At 40.0% G+C, this 21,875-nt stretch overlaps 1 protein-coding gene across 3 annotated transcripts in view; it reads right to left on the reverse strand.

Annotated features, from left to right (window-relative positions):
- LOC139622812 (protocadherin-15-like) overlaps window positions 1-21,875 on the reverse strand; it is a 195,914-nt gene that overhangs the window by 50,982 nt on the left and 123,057 nt on the right. For all 3 annotated transcript variants that reach the window (XM_071480421.1, XM_071480419.1, XM_071480420.1), the window contains 6 exons: window positions 17,863-17,991; window positions 10,453-10,758; window positions 8,671-8,901; window positions 5,532-5,648; window positions 1,906-2,046; window positions 468-580 (listed from right to left, as the gene is read on the reverse strand). In XM_071480421.1, coding sequence (XP_071336522.1) covers window positions 468-580; window positions 1,906-2,046; window positions 5,532-5,648; window positions 8,671-8,901; window positions 10,453-10,758; window positions 17,863-17,991 — 1,037 coding nt within the window. The remainder of the gene's footprint in view (window positions 1-467; window positions 581-1,905; window positions 2,047-5,531; window positions 5,649-8,670; window positions 8,902-10,452; window positions 10,759-17,862; window positions 17,992-21,875) is intronic.

Genomic DNA, 21,875 nt, shown 5'->3' on the forward strand with positions numbered 1-21,875 from the left:
AGTGATGATCTGCAGCATCTACCCTGAAGCTCTAATGCATATTTATACTCAACGCTCATTAATCAGTCATGTGCAGAAAAGAGAGCACGACAAAGATGGAGAAACAGAATCGGAACTGGGGCCACTTTACCGAGCGTTGACAACGAGAGCACGGTAGTGTGCAGATAGGTATTGTTATTACAAAATTATAAAATCTGAGGAATAGTGACTTCACAGCCATTCGTAGTAGCTCAGCATAGGATATATAATTTACCAAGTGATTAAATATCAATTCAAGTTTTAGAAAAGTTCAAAGGAAGATGCAACCACAGGTGTAAATGGGCGTCAATGTGTTCTTAGGATATCTTGTTGGCTTTCTCCAGCATTTTTCACTGTCTCCCTCTCCGGCACTACAGCCTGAGCTGTACTCTGGTGTATGAATTTACAGGCAGAGGCAGCTGCGTCAACAGTGTGTCAAGGAGACTTACTTATACTCCTCCTGAGTGAAGATTGGGATGCGAGAAGGCTGAAGGACGGTGATCTCCACCAAAGTACTGTTAGTCTTCACCGGCTCCCCATCATCATAGGCTATCACAAACAACTGCAGAGGGCAAGACAGAAAGCACATAAACAATATACAAATACAAATGTAAGCATAAAACTATTACTTTTTTTCTCCATGCTACTAGTCTCTACACAAATAATTCCTTTTTGAGGTTGCCAGGCATTGTTGTAGACATGTTCAGCATCCTAATAAAGACAGACTGGCAAAATAGGATCTGGCAAGGAGCCTGCAAAGCTCCCAGCGAGTGAGCATGAATGTATTGATCTACATTCATAGACTGTGGAGAATGGGGCCTGGGGGAAGGAGGGGGAGTGGGGCGGGAGAGAGGGAGAAATAGGCAGAATGAGAATAAACACAGAGGAATATTTAAAGAAACAGAGAAAGGAGGAAACAGAGACAGAGACTAGAGGTAGACAGACAACATCGGAGTATAAGTGACACATCCTCATTAGGACCTAATATCCTGCAGCACCTGCTCCAGTGTTCGCAACCACAGGTATGGCTATGGAAGGTCAGCTTAAGCTGGTAAAATATATTTATGTGATATATTTTGTTTATTTATCTATAAGAAAACTCAATATCACTGGTCACAGATATAAAAAAAGAGGCAAAGCAGTCATCACTGAGACAAGTCAGGAAACTGTGACAATTTGATTTTAAAGAGTGAATATGCACACATCTCTGAGGCACTGATCTCCACTGCAAACAAGCAAGGCAGAGCAGTAAACAGCTACAGTAAGAACTAGTAGCAAAAATAATAGTTGTAGAAATTAACATCTATGTGATTTAAAAGAACTTTGTGATTCTTGTATTTGTGATACAGGATTTGACTTTCATGATTATGATTATCATCATTATACCATTACCATTAATTATACTTGCAAATTCTACCATTACCACAAGTCATCATGATTATTAACTATTAGCCACATCAAATCATTGCCTTTTTTAAGCTAAAATATGTATTTTGTTTAGTCTGATCTGACACTTTTCTTAAATGCTCAAGCCAACACTGTTTGCTGCCATAGACCCCTCCACCACCACCCTAACCTCTTCCTTATATGTGCTTAATTTTTTTTGCTATTGATGATTCAATTAAGATAAGATTTCATATTAATGTATGTGCTTTTAAGGGAGGGGGGCTTTGCACAGATTCCCTGGAGCACCCCCAAAGAGTAGATCCTACTCTGCTGACTGTAATCGTAATCTAACTGTATAACCATTCAGTACAATTCCTGGACATACTCCAAGTGTCTCTGACAGAATAACAGAATAACATTAATATCTTGGAAGCACCAACGTGAAATTACAAGCAGCACCAGCCTGTCACGGCTACTGTCACCATAATCACCGCCACTCACCTTAAAGGTGACACTGGGCTCTTCATTGAGATTGACCCTCGTGATGACTCTTCCAGTTTTCTCTTCCACATCAAAGATGCTCCCACTGTATGGTGACCTGTCCATGTCCACTCTGTAGCGGACAAAACTGGCGGGAGTACCCTGGAGGAAGGAGACAGAAAGACATGAACCACATCACTCCAATGACAATCCACCACCTTTCACATTTTCAGATGATGCAAGGAAGATGGAGAGAGGTGTCAAAGTAATTAAGCTCTGTAAAATAGAATATTTCTCTATTATTGTTGCATTTTATTGTGTATTCATGCGATAGAGCTACAGTGGTTTATGTAAGAAAAGGTTGCTCTTCTCTGTAACCTGAAAAATTACCATAATGTCTCACTTCATACTCAGATCCATTTTAATAACTCTTAGCTTATCATGGCCCTCATTAGTCTGTCCTCATCAGTAATATAATATAATATAAACTCACTGTTATTCATTGATTCAGACCTCTTCCCTTTCATTTGGAATATAAAACTTCTCCATTAAACCAACCCCTCTAGTCTCCACACTTACATTCATTAGCAAGAGCCTGGGCTTTAACATGACCCTTTGATTAAGATTAATCATGGTTCCTGATTACTAATCATCTTTATATCTTATCCCACTCCAGTTTCATCCCTTTGGACCTGAAATTCAGTCTGATTTTTAATAAGCCTTTTGAAGCTCTGCTCCCCTTGCCTGAACTGCTTTTGCTCCCCAGGGACGGGGTAAAACCTAGGGCTTGAGAGAGAGGTAAATCCTGTAGTAGCAGTGGATCCCTTGGGAGGCTTACTCACACAAACGTGTCTCTAAGAGGTTACAAAACTATCTGAGCGAATTCACTAAGTGGATCCTCAAAAAAAGGGTCTCATCTCTAAAAGCTCTTCAAATTGTTTTCTAACATGTAATGGAAAAGATGTCAGGACAGGATCATTAATAAAAAAAAGCACACACCTCCCACAGAAGAATCTAATATAGTGGCTTCAGTCGTAAGACCTCTACAGTGACGTCAGTAGAGATGGTTCAAAGTGTTTTGCTCAAGGCTAACATACACTGTTGCCAACTTATTGTGAGAAACAAGCCTTGAGTTCTTTCCACTTGTCATTACTTTGCCTTTCGAAACCTATATGTCTAACTTAGCCCTTGAATTGCAGGACCACACCAAGGCAAATCAAATAATGAAAATGTTCGACCATATATTGTATTTTCCCTAGCAGATTGCACAATTTCAATCTAATCAGCGCGTCCAGTCTTAGCACCATCCTTGGTATGGGTAATTGGTACATTTTCTTGCAGCAACTCACTGCGGCTCAGAAATGATGTATAAACATGAGTCAAATAGTGAATGAACTGTAATTTCAGTGGTGTTTTACTCAGTCTCTGACGACAGACATTTTCAGCTTTACACCTTTTCTTGTCTGGCATTTGACTCTGACTATGAATGTTTTATGTCGACTGCTGGAGTGAACTAACTGTGTCATTAAAATTGCAGATCAGCAGCAAAAATTGTGGACATACAGTACTTAGTACTTTGGCATCAAAATATTTTTTTCATAATTGCAACCTAGAGCAAATGTTAAGACAGATTATTTTTAAAAGTATTTTTATTCTGCTTGTTTGTTTGTTTTTAATAAGAATACAGTTTGGTTTAGCATAAAATAACCAGTTCATGAATAAAAGAACAAGCTCAGAAGCTCTGAGAAACAGGGAACGATGCCTCAGAGACAACAGAACAGCAAAGCTTGAGCTGAGAGTTTAAGACAGAAAAACCAACATTGTAATATGACTTGTTTGTGAGATGATTAATGACTGATCTGATTTCCACGTGATTAAAAGATTAATGAAGAAATCTGTAAAGAACAGTAAACTTTCTCTGCTGTGATGAACAAAGAAGAGAAGAAGAAAAATAAACTTTCATTTTCAGTTACAAAAAACAGACTCTTCAAATCTTGTGCTGAAGAATAATTGTCTCCATGGTGATCTTCTTTCTTATTAGGATGATATTAACATTGACGTTGAGTGGCACTGCCAAAAATTCAGTTTTAAAAATCATTGGTATCACCTCTGCCAGGGTAAAGGTGGGAAGATATTATGCCTTCTCTCTAAAATGTACAAAGACAAAAAATAAAATATGTGCAGGAATGGTCAACACCATTATAACAGATTCAGATATAAATATGTATATATGTCACACATCATGACTACAAGCCAGAGTGAGTCTCCTCATGTCCTCCTTTTGTGTTTGCAGGTTTTTATGAGTCTGTGTAATAGAGGGAGAATGTGTGTGTTTAACAAGCACTAGACTAAACCCTGCTCCACCAAACAGAGGTGTCTATGACAGGCATCCTGTCAATAAAATGCTTTGAACTCCCAAATCCAGGTCAATAAGAGACTGGGTTAGTCGGCTCCTGTTAGGAAACCTAATCTCTCTGTCTGTCAAACCACTGGGAGGTGGGGGGAGTGGGGGGCAGTCTCCCTCTGGGAGGGGAAGTGAGATGTGCTGCAGTTACTATAGCACTCTGAAGATGTTCTACCACCCACAGGTGGGACTGACAGGCATCCGCATCCCTGAGTGTTTTTGTGCTGCAGAGAGTACACAAGCTCACCAGGCTCCAGTACAATCCCAAAAGCAGGGTCGCTACTAATAACGAGCAATGACATGAGTCTCTGAAAAACTCGTTAAGAGCTGGAAGTTTTTAGGGAAAGGCAGAGGACACTGGAGAATTTTTATTTGCTTTTTTGCCGTTAAAATTTGAAAATAAATGATTAAAAAAAGAGGCTGATTTGGTGAATTTTCTATTAAAGGAAAAAAAAACTGTCTGTATCACAGCCAAAAAGAAAAAAAGATGTGTGCAAGAAGACTGCTGAGTCTTCAAGTGCAATACAATTTTAAGGTGAGTGGCAATGCGAGTAAAAGAGGTTCAGCTGATGTGAATGACAAGGAAACAAACATTCGCAGGGCTGATACTTTCCTATTTACATGTTAAACTATTGACAAACCAAGGAACTACTCCCCAGTAAATGTTGTTCATTGCTCCTGCATTTCCTCCTCTTAGTCACTCTAGTTTCAACATGGTGTCACAGTTTCTTTTCTGCATTGTGTAATTTTGTTCCTTGGTTTGCAGACTCCAAAACAAGAAAAAAAAGAAAAAAAAGAAAGCTCCAGTCCCAGGAGAACCTGCTCAGATATTGTGAGGTAAAGAAGTCTGAGGAAGCATGACGCTGTCTGAGGCAACGGGTACATGAGTCATAAGAGTGAAGATGTTAAACAAGACCCCCTCACAATTAGAACTTGTGGTGCAGAATGAAAATATAGAAAATATAGACAGCGCTGTAACTCTAATGAGAGCATTGCAGTCTTGAAAACATCTTTAAAATGCATCGTGTGAAACGCTGCCGCTAAATTGGCTGATGTTCTGCGAGAAACATGGAGTGAGAAGGTAAAAATCACCCAGCAAAGCTTTCATCTTTGCTACCTTTATTAGAGACAGAGATGGAGTCAACACTCTCCATGTGCTTTGAAATTTTACCACCAATGTTGTACACACTGCATATTTTAAATATAAATTTGAAGTGTGATAGATGCATTTGACTATACTCACAGGTGGGTCTTGGTCCTCAGCAAAAACAGTTGTGATGACTGTTCCTTTCTCTGCATTGGGTGCCACCATGCCCCTATACAGGTCCTGGCTAAAGATGGGGGAGAAGTCATTCATGTCCTAAAAACAAAAAGAGATGCAATAAATGTATTGGTGATATTTGAAACCATGGCTGGCTTTGACCTCAACACTGCAGTTTGACAGTATAAAACATTATCGGGTCAGCACAGTACAAAACGCTCAGATATCTCTTTGATGACAGGTAACACTTGGCATAGAAAGGGTCAAATTAATTTATCAGTGTTATTGTAGTGCTATGATGATTAGTCACTGAGTGTGTGTACATGCAAAGTACCACAATTAGCTGATTAAAACTAAAAAATACATTGTGTAAATAAAACAAATACAGTTTTCTCTAACTTGAGTGAATATATTTACAATTAATCACGTTTATAGTTACACACACAGTTGATCAACATTTAATGAAATTATGAAAAAATGATAATACTGTCAGCTTTGACATTAAACCTTCCACAGTTAATACTTCTCTGTATGTGTTTGGTTCATTGTTTCTGAAGAACATTTACATTCCACTCTACGGTGCCTGATGAGAGGTAGGTACTGTACATCAGCTTATTATTGATGTCAAGTAAGACAATAGATGAAAGACAAGTAAGATTTTGCTGACAGGACTTTTGGAAAACTAATGTTCAAAGGTCTAGCTGTGGTTATTTGACGAGGGGTTGTGTGAGGTAGTCCTGCATAGTCAGTGTGCTACCTGCAGTAGATTCAGATCAGCATGCTGCCAGTTAGAAGAGGAACAGCAGGGAACACAGCACACTACCAGAGCTGCTGTGGATGGTTCTAGCGAAGAAAAACGTGTTTTAGACACTTTTAAAAGAAGCCCACTGAAACAATCCAATATCCACTTAAATGTTACGCAAAAGCAAGTGAATGAGAAAGAGCTAAACCTCACTTTGTTTTGACGGGAAGATAAAGCACTGAAAATATTCTAAATGAAGCAAACATTTGAACGGATATTGGATTGTGTCTGTGGGCGTCTTTTTAAAGTGTCTAAAATATGTTTTTTCTGCTGGACCCCGTCCACAGCAGCACATCACTCAGCTTCTGTACTGGTGCTCTCAGCTGCTTCTCTACACTGGCAGCATGCTGATCTGAATCTTCTGCAGGTAACACACTGACTATTCATGAGTACCTCACACAACCCCACGTCAAATAAGCACAACTATCACTTTAATTATAAGTATGTCTCATTCCTTGAAGGAAACAGACAAGAAAACGGACAAATATCAAGATTCTTGGAACATCAGTGAAGTGAATGAGTGGGCTGACAGTATCATAAAAATCTATACAATATGAAAAATAAATTTGAATACTGGCCCTAACAACCACAATAACAAGACTGATGAAACTTTGTGAACGCTGCATTCTTATTACATATTTTCGTTACATGAGACCCTGTCCAGGCAATGAAACAGTTTTGCTGGGATTCGGTGATTATGGCTTCCCAGAACACATGTGAGAACTTAACATCAGCACTACTTTTAATCACCTTCTTCCTATAAATAATGCACAGCAGAGCTCTGCCATATTGTGGGCCTGCAAAGAAATCTTCTTAACTGTGTAACCCTTGCTTTAGTGTGTGAGAATGAAAACTCCAGTAAGCCATTCATATACCTCTCAGGAATTGCTTAGCTCTACAGCATAACTGCTGGAGCCTGATCCTCCTTTCTCCTGACTTTTCCCTTTACTTTCCGCTGTTTTGACTGAGCAATGGGCAACGGCATGTGTTCTATAAACTCTGTGGTGGGGGCCAGCCTCCCTTTGATCTAAACATAGGTTTAGTGTTTCCTAGAAGAAAATCTATGATCCAGCTCTTGCTTTGAACAACAAAGCCTGATCCTTGTGCGGCAAGTGTTCACAAGGAGGCCGTGAGCAAGATGCATGCACAGACACACTTGTGTTTGCTAAAAACATACATGTGTTTTGCTCGTATTTTTATCCATGCACACACACTCATGTGCCTGCCCACAGACAAATGCACAGAGGGTGTCTGTCTTACATTTCTCAAGTGCAAGAAAAGAAAAAAAAGTTTGGGAGACTCATTCAAGACACGCAGGACACAGGCACCCATCACTGCGAGGCATCCAACGAAAGAGACAACAACAAAACAGTACGAGGGGAAATCAAACACAAGCGACTTCAAATAAGTAGAATCAGTTTTATCTCTAGTCCCTGAGAAGCCTGTGTGAATCCATTAGGCTCATTCTAATTCATGTCTGCCATTTCAAATAACACACACTGGTTTGATATCAGTGGTTGTGTAGTGCCTTATCCTATCAAACACTGTTCCTGGGTGACAGCACCAACACTGCAACAAAGCTTGTCCTTATCGGAGGACAAACTCCCTCTCCAGATTGGCAGATCATGTAGCGAGCTGGCTTGAATAAGTTTAGGCGTTTCCTCCCATTCAGTCTAATATATAGAGAGCTTATAGGGTGGACTGAATTCATAGACAGATAAATGAACACGCACGCATTCTGGAGCACAGTATTACTGACAGAACAAAAACACACACCCATTAACACACACAAATGTTCACGCATACACAGATGAATAGTATCACAACACAAGGCGTCTAATCCTTTGGTTAGGATTCAGCTGTTAATCTCTTGAAAGGTTGGAAAGGGAACACAAGCTCCTGAAAAACCTGACATAATTGCTGTCACAAAGCTAATGAGTCATACAGATCTGGTATAGCACTTAGTGCAAGGCAAAAACACCTATCCATCACTTCTCTTTGTCTTAATGATGCTGAGAGGACAAGCAGGATGGAGGCTGAAATGTGTTTTACAAAAGGAAATTCATTCAGCTTTTGTACCGAATGGCATAACAATGGATTTCATATCACAATAGCAGCCCAGGTGCCTCACTGTACAATATGTCTCCAATCCTCTTTTGGACTGTGGCTTAGGCCAGCTATTACTACTGTAAAACTCTGCTAATGATTTACCACATATTCACTGCCATTGCTGCAGATCCTGAGGGACAATGAGGACAGATAGAAGGAGAATAGACAACGGAGAGGTTGCAGTGGACTGACTATCAGGGGGGCTCTTACCGTGATGCGGACCGTGACGGTAGCTTGCCCTGGAGGCATGACCCCTCCTTGGTCGACAGCTTCCACCTGGAAAGTATAAGAAGCCCCCATGCCCATTGCTGCCAGGTTCTCGAAGTCCAGGGCCTGTAGCACAGCTAACTCCCCTGTGACAGGGTTCAGAGAGAACAGCTGCCTGGCCGACTCAGTCTTGATCCGGTACGTGACATTGGAGAAGAGGTCTGAGTCCACAGCCTATGAGCAGGAGGAGGAAGAAGAGAGGGATGAGTAGGAAAAACGATTAGAGTACATTAAAGAAAAAAAGTGGGGTGATGAAAAGAAAGAGAGGAAGAGCCATATACTTTCAAAATTGGGACCTTTATATATAGACATATAAGCTGGTGGGTAAAGGCTGTGGAAATAAATATTAATGTTTCTATTTTCATTTTCATTTTAAGGCTGGAGGGGTTACTTACATCAATCATTAATGGGTTGTGATTAAATTAAACCACCAAGGAAAGCTTAAGATGGTGCTCACAATTCCCATAGTAGATATAATTTGCATAGGCTTCTGTGATAGGAGCTTATTAGATATAGTGTATAGACACAGGATTGTATATTGGTTTGTAGATGCACACACACACGCACGCCCCTACATGAAAAGTGATTTTTCTACATTCCATTTGATATGTGTCGATATTTTAGTAAAAACTTAAAATGTAAACATCATGCTGGTGCTAGAGGAAAAGTCAGGGATTGCCTAGGTTATTAAAGTACATAGTCTGGGAACTGTCAATTTTCGGTAGAGCAGATATTAAGATATTTCACTGTATGAGTGAAATCTTTCACCTGCTGGTGGTACAAAATGAAAGCCATTCGATCAAAGACCCTCCCTAAGGAACTTAAAAATCTATGTCACGGCAATCAAGATATTTAACAGAGTCAAAAATGTCTACCTCTTTGTGGCAGTAGGGGAAAATCAGAGGATCATTAAAGGCAGTAGGTTTCATCCTCTGGGAACCAATGACCAAGAGGACCAACGGAGCAAGCTAATACATTCAGGTATAAGCAGTAGGTTCCCACTCAGCCTCTTCCTTTTCACAAAGTCTTTCTTACTGTCTCACTTTCTTTCTTGAGGTTTCTTGTCAGCCACCTCATCCTTTTAAAGTTCAGGTGTCGTTGTCTAGGAGATTAATGGTGTCACAGTGCCACTGTCACTCACACCCCTCGCCCTCAACCCTCAACCCAGCTGTTTCTCACTATCCCTTCCTACTATATCCCTCACTGAGAACTGTCACTCACAATACGCCAGCAATTACTCGCCCTCTGCTCTGCGATTTCCCTGCATGCACAGGGTTTCTCTATACTTTCCTTCAGTGCAAACATTTGCACTGACATTTGACAGTGCTGAATCTACCTAATGACAGATTCCACCACGTTAAAAAGTTTTTCAGCATTTGTGCTGAATGTTTGTTAGTGGAGATGGGAAATTATCCTCTACTAAAGACTGTTTGTGACTCCAGCTTTAAGTCTTACTCTGTCTAAAAATACACAGAGAGCTGATAGGAGAAAAAAATGTATCTCTCTGCTGTGTATATAAGGCTGTCTATGTTTCTGTCTGTGTAAATGTTTCCATTTGGAAGCATTTGACGTTTTAAACACTAAATTGCCTGCACTTGAAGTTAAAATATGCTAAAAGCCTGTTAATACAACAGTTGTTTGAAGCACCCATGTTGCTTGATATAAAGGAAGACAGGAGACATACAGGGATGGAGAAAACCAAAACACATGCACATAAGTACTTACGCTTAGCTGAAGAACTACAGTTCCCACAGGGCTGTTTTCAGGTACGTTCACCACATACGTTTGCTGAGAAAAGACTGGGCTGTTGTCGTCAATATCCGTGACCTGGACTGAGAGGGACAAGGTCGTCCGGCGTGGATCCACTGCCCCATCTGAGGCCTCTACCACCAGGTTATATTGGCTCCTGAGCTCCCGATCCAGAGGCACTCTTGTATAGATGCTGCCGTTTTCACTGATTGTAAACAAGTCAGGATGATTCACAATCCGGTAGCGCACCTGGCCATTAGCCCCTGCATCTGGATCTGTGGCCTGAAGAGACAGAAAATGATCAGAGGACTCTGTTATTGTGTTGGGACTCAGGTCCTTCAAGCGCTTGCTTCTGAACAGGCAAACCAGCCTTGCCTTTCAGAGCAAAGCAGCCCTAGAAGAGCACGTAAAATCCCTCACAGAGCAAAATGCTTGTCTCCTCCACAAAGTTCAGGCAGCCAATAAGAAAGCCATGTGCTATTTAGAAGACCTGCACTCAGCAGAGTTTGATCTCACTCACACAAGGAGGAACGGTTAAGGCTTAGATCAGAATGTCTTGGCCCACCACAGTCATTCAGCGAGTCCACTTTCTCTGATTAACCCCTTCTCCACTCAGAAGATGGAACTAATTGTCAACTGACCCTCGGGCCTTGGGAATCAAGTCAACTCCTCAACCTCCACTAAGAGACAGAGGTAACTAGGTATCGAATGATATGTTCTTTTTTTCAGGGTCAATTCTGATGCCAATTATTGGTAATTAAGAACATCAATAACCGATATTTGGAACCAAAAATAAATAAATACTTCTACATCAGGACACTTGCTGTGGCTTCCAGGTGTCTCTGTTATTTTGTCCGACCCATTTATAGCAATGAAGGCAAAATAACAGAAACACCTCTGTATAATGCAATAAAGCTCAGGCTGCAAAGTGCCTGACCAGAATTAATTGGATGCTTTCGGTGTTGTCCTCATCTGGGAACTGATACACCTGAAGATAACCTGATACACCTGATGCACAGCCTAAAGATGCTCTTTAATTTAATAGTTTTATCATATGTTATTCCCCTTTCACACTGTACATTTTAACTGACTTACTTTGTACTTCTTTCTGAGTCGGCAACATTTTTACACAGTAATTTTACTTACTGGAGTAAAATTTCTTTTCAGTAACAGTAGTGATTGGCTGTTCACATGCTGATATGCTGCAGTAAGTGACAGTGACAGCACCTCTGAAGGCTTCTCTGCCTCCAGCTTCTCAGAGTTTTACAGCCCCCAGCCGTGAGGACAGCTCACCCACGAAAATCAACACCCCCTCAAGTTTTATGTTTGACTTAAGTTTGTGTGATCTGATGCCTGATTTTAGACAATCAGCATTTAATGCCCCCAAAGCAAGTTAGTGAACTACAAAGACCATAACTCATTGCACCAGCCTATGTGCACCTGTTTAAACAGCAGTCAGCTGTCAACAAAAAAAGTCCCTTTCCCTCCTGGCACTGCTGAACTAAACTGACAACTTGTGGGAAACACTGAGAATCCATTCATCCATTCATCAATAATAGCAGAGAGAGATAAATATTCACCTATACACAGCAATGAATAACAGAACTCGAAACTGAAATACAGAGGTATTTCCCTTTAGGCAAACTATGAGGTTGATGTGATCCATAACATGATCCATTAGGGCTCGGCTTTATCCAAACCTCTTATGTTCTGTATTTGCAGAGGCTTTAAGTACAAAGCCATGTAAGTTATAGTGCTGCAACCACGCCAAAACAACTTTCCCACATTTGAGGATATATATGAAGAACATATTCTGTTCTTCATATTGAGATGAGTCTCTGTCAGAGACTGATGAGTAATCACAGGTTTAAAAGGCCAAAACCCTCTATCATGAAAAAGGAAATCATTGAAAGCTCAGTCACAAATTAATAGCATGCATGTCACTCATAAAATAAAGAGTAAAATAACAACTGAAAAGAAGAAATGGTCAGAAATGAAGAGCTTAAGACAGGCACATGGTGCTGCTCTGTGATTTTTGCAGGGCAAATTACAAATTTTAATTCCCATGTGGATATGACAAGTCATTATTATGCCTGTGCATATACATCTGTGTGTTCATACGCCAACTGTCACCAGTGTGGTGGTAATTCTTTGTTGTAATTGAGAGAGAGACAGAGAGAGGAAGGGGGAGGGAAAAAACAGAGGGAGATCAAGTCTCATTTCATCTGTCTGTTTGGAAATAATTGCTCAAACTCTGTGCAAGTAAGGACAAAGCAGCACAAAGAGGGAAATGAAGTCCACATATAGCTGCTAAAAACTGCCCCCAATTTGTTGAACATGGAGTCCCTGACAAATATTCAAAGTCAACGCTAAAAATTGGACCTCAGCATTAAGCCTTCGCAAAACAGACTAAAGCACATCGTGTCAATATGTGCATATGGATCAAATATTCTCACTCCTCCTTTCCTTGTAAAAGGTGTAATCCAATAAATTCACAGCCAATACAATCAAATAACAAATTAGCATATTTCTACAGTCACTAATTGATGTAGTACTATATGTATACAGAGGTCTACACAGCGCGGCCCACAGGTCCTGCAAGAACTGCAGCAGACGTTGGCAGACATGGTAAACACTTCATGTTGTAAAGCCTGGGCTAAGTGCAGACTGTATAGTCTTTGGTTTTTGAGCCATAGCTCACCCAAATTATTACCACCAAGTTATTGTTAGCCCCAAATTATGTGGCTATATTTTAACCATTTTGGCACTAAGCTTGAATTTACAGCTAAAGTCTTCTTCACATTGAAGCAGTTTTTCAGTCAGGACCCAGAAGTTTGGTTATTGGGTGATGTTAAGTGGCACAGACATCTGATTGTGAGAAGGTGGGCAGGCTTGATACATTGATTCTGGGAGCGGTGGAACACCCTGCAGGTGAGGGTGGCTGCACCACAAAAAGCAGCTTGAGCAGGTGGGTGCAGTCTTAAGAAACAGGCCCACGCAGACCTAGTACCTGAGAAATTTGTCTCCTTTGTGCGTTGCTGGCTTGGGTCCAGTGGGTTTTTTGGTCTTTTTGCATTTGCAAAAAAGGCATATTCATCTTGCTTTGGATGATGAATGCTGAAACCTAAAATTTAGTCTGAATTGCCCACTTATACTGCAGGCAGAATGACGTCTCGTTTCACCCTGGGCACAGTTTTTTCAAACATAAAATTAAACGTTGAACCTTCCTCTCAAGAAAGGAGTGATAACTGTGTGTGTGTTAACCAAGTGCAATGCAGCATGGCAATGCATACAAATGTCTTCATTTGGTAGCAGGATAAAACTAAATCAAACTTTATCAAGGTATGTGCTGGGAAAAAATTGGCATTGAGTTCAACAGCCTCTCCAGTTAGCAACAAATCTACATGATGCTTCCATGACATGTCTGACATGAATGCTAATCCATTTGTCCTCCGGTCATCTGCATGCTCAGATTATAGCTCCCCGTTTTGAGCTAACATAATGGGCTTGTATGCTGTAGGATTTGTCAGTCACAGAACAAATGACTCTGTTAGCACAACCAGCAGGACTGTCAATTGTGATAACCAAGTAAATCATCTCCAGTCTACGTGAGAGTGTGTGTAAAATAAGAACAGGTGGGAACCAGTTCCAATTACGATAATCCAAAATGCTTCAGGGCTAGCATTAAGATACTTAATGGCATAATGCATTTGCACTGCAGCCATCTTCACCTTTGGCAACTGCCTGCAGCTTTGTGGCTGACTGCATTGTTACTCCCTCCAGGTAAATTCAAGGCACTACAGGAAAAAAATTAATGGATTTTAAAGTAACACCACATTTAAATGTGAAATTATTGAGATACAAATAGTACGGTTGCTTAACGTCTTTATCTCATTCAGTCCTTCATCTGCCACTTGACTTAGCATGTCATGTGTCAGTGACCTGTAGGCTACTGTTTTGATAAGGACAGCATTTGCTCAGTAAGAAGAACTTGTAACAGACATGCACTTGCACACAAAGCTCTTAAAAAAAAACATCTCCACATCACAAGACGTTATTGAGGCCCACGGAAAGAGAGCTAGCAGTTAGAGAGCATTTGTCAGGACGGATAATGAAACACAGAGAAATACTTAAATGGCGCACGTTAAGTGATGATGCGCTGGCTCCACAGCTTTTTGCTTTTCCATCTTCTCTTTTACCATCAGCACATGGAGTATGGAAAGTCGTCAATGTCAAGAGTGATGCCCAATGTGTGAAGAGATCTGAGTAGCAGTGTCTCCCTCCCTATACAATCCTTTTGTTTTCACCTTAGATAGACCTTATTATTAGTTAACAAGGCAACATTTGGTATAATGCTTCTCCCATAATATTTCTACATTTTATCTTTCTTGACTGCCTGAGCACCTTGCAGATTAATTAATGAGGGCAAGTGTGAGTTAAGAAAATGTGAAAATGTAAAAAGGGGCTTTGTCTTACATACATTATATATACTCATAGGCACTTAGAATCTAAATGCCACATCTTTGTTGTTGAAATGGGGTCATTTATTAAAGTCAGAGCCCAGAGCCATTATAGCATATGAGTCCATCTCCCTTGCACCTTGAACTATAAATAAAATCTTAGAGAAAGACTTTCAACAATTGTGTTATCTATGTTACAGCCCACTCTGCAGGGTACGGTCTTTTCTTGAAACACAATTCAGTATGTGCTCCTTGCATGAAAAATAAGAAAAAATGTCTCTCCACCATGAAAGGATTATGTGAATGACACAAACCAGAAAGAAGCTGTAAAGGGAGTAAAAGAAACAGGCTGTGATTCGATTGTGTTATTGCTGGTTTGGTGTGTGCATCTTGTTTTCAGCTGTGATCACTGTGTCCAGCTTCTGGCATTTCAAGAAATGTGATGTTTTGCACCAATATGATGTAACCGTAACCCTAACCTTAAACCTAACCCTAACCATAACCATAACCTAACCATAACCCTTTTAACTTAAGTATTTCTTGTTTAATTAAGACATAACCTTTTCTATTGCACCATTTTAACAGCGGCAATTCAAAATGACCTTGAAAGGAAGGACAGGAAGTTTTTCAATAAATCAAATAAAAATAAAAGGGACATTAGACAAAAGGATTATATATTGTGCACTGTTATAGAGCTGAGGCAATGTAGTAAATTGATTGTGTAAGGGCAGAGGGAAATATAGTTTTTAGTTTAGATGAAATTGAGAAGAATTTAAGAATATAAAAAGTTTTCATATTAGTGCAGCACTGAAGCTGAATACAGCTTCACCACATTTGGTTTTCTCTCTAGGCACTACTATATTATGGCTTCCTAAAGATCTAAGGCACATACTGGGTTTTTATTCTTCAAGCATATCAGAAATGTTTTTATGCCATTTTTTAGCCAAAGATTTCCAACTTGGTGTTTAGCCAATTCCATCAAAGAATAGCTTCCTTCCTCCTTGTTGACATGCAAAATTACAGCATCTGTATTTTGTTTTTATGTAGCTGAACTCACATCTATGTATTTACTTGCTCTAAGCATTGACTAAGTCTACAAGAAAATAGTCACTTGGTGAAAGAGCAAAGAAAATCTTGGTGTCATCTGCATAGATATGGTGAGCATTCCTACTGTCTTGCAGATTTTGTTCAAAGGGAGCAAAACAAGTATGTCATTAGAAGGGTATCTACAGTCAACCATCAGCAAAGTTTCTAATGTGATGACAATGTGAAAATTACATGTCCAATTCATGGTATATATATATATATATATATATATATATATCACATAATTGAATCACTGGACCATCATTTTCTCTCATTTGTGTCTACAGTATAGAGATTTTATGAAACCTCACTGATATAAAAAAAAAAGGAAAAGCTCTCATCCCCTCTTGATCAGCTACAGTAGGCTAAGCTGTAGCCTCTCTATGTGCATGTGCATGGAGAGCAGGATTGTGTTGAGCTAAGTACTTTAATGTACTTTTCTTTTCAGTCAGAAAGGCACAACCTCAGCTGAAGTTGGCGAGGCGCCAGCTGAGAAAACCTTGCGAGGCAGGATGGAGAGAAAGAAAGATGGCAGTGTGAGCTAAGCCCCAATCTAGCTGGTGGCTGCATTTCTGAGGAAACACTTGGGAGTGAGAGTGGAGGTAGCTTTACCTCATGCAAACACCAAGCTTCCTTCATATGTCCTTTTGTCTTATTTCACAGTTCATAAACTTGTAACATTTACTGGTAGTCCATTTTATTACCCCCTGAAAAATGTAATGGGATGCCTAAAGTATATATCTCGAAGGCTCACGAAAGTCACTGATATCAGAGTGCCTGTTTACACTTGCCAATGTTTTTGTTTCCATAAGCAATTACAAGGACCTGAATTGAAGGAATTGAAATGGTACAAGCAAAATGTGCTTGATGAGTTTCTGAAGTCATCACAAAACTATTTAAAGTGTTTAATTTCCAAAAGTCTAACACCACTAACATGTTTGTACCCACCTGAAATGAAGATACTTTTGAGAGATACTGAAAGTGTTGTGACGTATATCGTGTACAAGATTTGATTAGCGTACATCAAAAACTACCCTATCTACTGCACATGCTAATTAGATGGGGTAAGTTATTATCAGATTGATTGCATTCATTTATTATCTAAATAGTGTTTTAATTATCTCACACTGTAATTATCTTATTTTGCTGATATTGTGGACCTGCATCAAAGCACAGTGGCTGAGGCAACCTACAAAATTTGGCAAAAATTTGTTCCATGATTTGAAGATACAGTCTCTCATATTGTATCAGTGCCCCAACCCCCCTGCAAATCTCCCCAAATGTCTCCTAGTGCACTGTTTTGAAACTTAACTCTGAACTATATTGAGTTTTTCAAAACAGCAAGTTGGAAAGAAATGTGAGGATTTAAAATCAGGATGTGAAACTGTAGGAGAAAGGGAGGCAATAAAAAACTGAGACAACTAGATTTTACTGCCTCATCTGGCACTTTGTAGATGTGCACTGTATGTGCATACTGACAGAGGATGTGTCTAGTCATTATTCCATGATTAATCCGCTGACAAACATCAGGCCAATTAATCTACAACAGTAATTAGAAAAATCTGGCAGTTCAGTGGAGCTGAACTAAGCCAGTCAACAGCTTTGGGTGACAAATCTGTCCAACAAGATTGATCATGATGGCAAATGTGAGGTAATTTTTGAATGGGCAACAACAACGAAAAATGGGGGACAGTCATGGCTGTGTCCTGCACAAAACATCTAGATATCAGATAACAGTGGAGAGAACAAGTGATCTAGATGCCTGATGGGGATTTTTTTGTCCTTTTAAAGCAACAAACAAACAAACAAATTGACAATTCTTATGAAACAATGCACTTACCCTGACTTGTCCTACGAACAAATTGGCCTGTTCTTCTTGCACAGTAAAATTAGTGGGTGTGGCGAGGTTGAACACAGGATCATTATCGTTGACATCAGTGACGACTATGTTCACAGTGGTAGTGGATGTCTAAAAAAAAACAAAAAAAAACAAAACAAAGAAGACAGTAAAGACCAGTGTTGCTTAGTGTTCTTTAACATGGAGTATTCAAATACAGCTTAAACAATAGAAAATTTGGACAATATCATCCGACTAAAACTTGGGACCAACTTTTCATGTTTGTGATGACTTTAGAAAATGAGATTCTTTTGTGCTTAAGTAGTAATTTGAAAGGCAAGGTTGCATGCTAAAAACTCTACAAAAATTATTTTAAGAAGTGCTTTTTACTCTAAGATAAACAAATACTATTTCACAACAAAAATGATTAGTATGTGTTTTATGAGTGTGACCACTGGCTTTTGTGATGCATAAAAACATATCCAGCCTTTCTTTTATACTGGTGAACAAAAATCTACTGTAGTTATGCAAGAGTAGACCGTATTAACTGGTAATGCCAGAAAATGCCAGGAAACTGGCATTTAAAACCAAACCATCACAGACAACAAAGATTCTAGCATTGCTGGTTGGCAGAGGTGGTAAGCTACACTGTGAAGAGGATGAATTGTACTGATTTTAGTGAGCCTCTGACATTTTGTCTTGCACCAATATGAGGTGGACTTTTTGTTTTTTAGTGAAATATCTTCACAATTATTTGGACAGATTTTCATTAAATTTGGAGCAGATATCCACGGTGCTCAGATGATAGACCCCTGACACTTACTCTGATGCCACCCTGAGGTTCACTGTGATGGATAGGATTGAAATGTCTTGAAACTGTTGGAAGGATTACCAAAATCGGTACAGATTTTTATAACTGCCTCAGCATGAAGTGTAATAACTCTCTTGATCTCCTGACTTTTTATTTAGCGACATCATCAGATCAAAATTATCATACTGATATTATGTGGAATCTGAATGGCAGCACGACTGCTTTGCTTGCAAAGGCACAAGAACATCTCTGCTTTTGGAGGGAAACTGAACTTTTAACACTGATAGAAATATTTTGTGTTTCTGCATATAATACATATCTATTCAAAATTTTAGGTGCACTGAACTCTATCCTTGTTGGTGCAAATGCGGTGATGAAAGTCATTTAGACCACACTGCACAAGGTTATAAGATTGGGTGACATAGTATCTGAGGCATGAAAGCACAAAATCAGATCCATCGCATGTTCCTCCCTCTGATTACACACTTTTACTTTCACAGTGAAGGTTCAACATGTCATGATGTGGAATCCAATTACTTAACAAACTCGTATAAATGATGGTTTTTTTAATGGAATTAGAGGATGTCATTGTTATACACTATATTTAAGCCGTTCACTGTAAATTAAATGATGCTTGTATCTGTTTTGTGCAATGTTAAGCGTATTTATGTGTGTTTGTTTGATCTCAAAGCTCACAGGGCAAGGCAGATCACCTACAGCACCATCTGAAGTGTTCAGGGCCACTCTATGGCACTGTACTGCTGCTAACCTTCAAACAATGACACAGTACACACACCTATAGCACGACTATAAATCAACTTAAAAAATGGCTGAATATGCACAATCTACAATCTCTCAGTGCACTGGGGCAAAGCAGTATGCAAATAATGGTGTAAATGGTCTCCTTTGGCAGAGAAGGGATGGGTGGTTTATGGGAGGAGTTGGCCCTTGCATGAAATAATACTTCCCCAGAAGACAGGTGTTTGAAGTTTCCCTGGCAGATGAGACTTTGTGTGATAAATGTGATAAATATGCATAGACGCTTTCTAGATGTTCTCAGGAGGCCCCCTTTTCCTCAGGATGAGAATACAATGTTGTGAATATGTTTTATAAAGTGCACACCTCATGCATGGCTCTGTGGTTTTTCCAAATGGTTAATATTACGTTGTTTTTGGGAAAGTGGCCTCTAGTTCCACTAGTTTGCAGCTGTATCAGTGCACTGAATTGGAAGTTGCTCTTATTCTTGAGCAAAGCCTTCAAAAACTGTTCAAAATCTGTAGAGCAAAACTACTTTGATAAATCAAACTACAGTAGCTGTACAAAAGGAGAGATGGGAGGTGTAAAACAGGAAACAGGCAAACTTGGTGAATGGTGGCACATGTCATGAAGGAAATGGCCTTAATTAATGTCACCATCTCACTCTGTCTGTTGGAAATCCCTTCATCATTGTTGTTTTCTTTGTTTAAGCTTCTGAGACGTACATAATCAGTCTTCTCAAGCTCAAACTGACACAGCAACCCAGGCTATAAACCATCACACTCCATGCCTCTTTTGCAATTTCACTACTAAAACTTGAAGACACCAGAGGATGCAGTGCACCATCAGTGTGGTGATGGGATCTGCTTATTTTTCATTTCACAGAAGACCTGAAGCCAATTAGCGTCTCCATCATGGCGTGGGAGTTCTTATCAAAGCTGAAACTTCTACCTCCATGGCCATGAGTGTGATTAATGAGCTGCTATTATTTATTTAACACAAAATAGATGGAGCTCTGATGTTTCGTCTTCTGTCTTCAGTGTCTGTAAGATCCAGAGGTAGTCGATGGTGATGTGCCTTTCAAGTCACAATCCTGACCAGGAGTCATGTTGCAGGGACTGATATGATCAGTCATGCACTCGCTCCTATGAGGACAAGAAGAACAGCTTCATCCGCATATCTCAGGTTAAGTTTTTGAAATCCACATCTGCTTGGCACTTATGATCACAGCTTGTACTATTGAGAATATAAATTTTGCATTGGTCACACAGATGAATTTGTTTTATGCTTGAGTTGATGAAAAGTTGAAAATTCAACAAGTAATAGGAGGAAAAGTTTGTGTGTAGAGATTTGACCATACTCAAAGAGGAGTAGCACCGGGGGGAGATGGCCCGCTGCTTTGCGCCTTTTGTCAGGTTGCCATGGTTACCAAAGTTCTGGGCTAATTATACATTTTAATCCCCTGTGTCCACATCCTCCTCTCTGTGGCTTTCCATTCCTTCCTCCTCCTTATTTTGATCCTTTCCCTGTTTCCAGCCTTCCTGTCAGTACTCCGTCTCACCTCCACCCTCATACAACCCTTTACCCCTCTCCTTTATTCCACTTCCTTCCTGTTGTGACAGCATTTCATCCGAGCTGTGACATTTAGCCCACACGAGTCAGCCAGTAATTTACTCTGTGGACAAGTGGTTTGCCACACACACACACACACACACACACACACACACACACACGATAGAGGTAAAGGGTGTCAGTTTGTACAATCTGTCTATCAATGTTAGGACAAAGGGGCACCAGCATGCGGCTGCCTCCCTCTGTGAGGTGAAGCCCCATCTTACAGTCTATTTATTTGCTCCTTTGTGTAACACTGGTCTCTGTCTGTGGCACGAATATGGGGACACGCTGGCAGCACACATCTGACGGAACGTTTCCATGTTTGGACAAACACAGAACATGCACACCAAATGCTGATGGTTGAGAAAAAATAAGTATACTGCATACAGGTACCTTACAACCTTGAAACTAGGTGGAGAATCTCTTTGAACAAAGGACCGAGCGTAATTTATGGTTTTCTTTAAGATGAAGCCAGAGGACATGATTGGCCACTTGCCCAGAAACAACATAATATCAACTAACTGGAAAAGCCCTCAAGCCATGCACAAGCTGTGAACTCTATAAAACATGTACACAGAAATTCGCATTCATCCTAAGGAAAAGGGGGCCTCCTGAGAATGTGTTTTTTTCACATTCATCACACAAATAAATGGTAAAACAAAGAATAAATGATAACTAATGATTCATACTAATTTTACTTTCGCACACATGCTTCTTATACAGCTCTCCTCCTCCAGCAAGAGCTGTCTGTCAACAGATGACAAGGAGCTGTAGTTCCAAGTGTTTATGCGTGTGCAGGTGAGAAGGGGGCAATCACTCCTGAGACGGCTCATCA

The sequence above is a fragment of the Trachinotus anak genome, unplaced genomic scaffold, assembly GCF_046630095.1.
Source record: "Trachinotus anak isolate AG129_WGS33_773 ecotype Australia unplaced genomic scaffold, CSIRO_AGI_Tana_v1 ptg000007l, whole genome shotgun sequence".
Taxonomy (NCBI): Eukaryota; Metazoa; Chordata; class Actinopteri; order Carangiformes; family Carangidae; genus Trachinotus; species Trachinotus anak.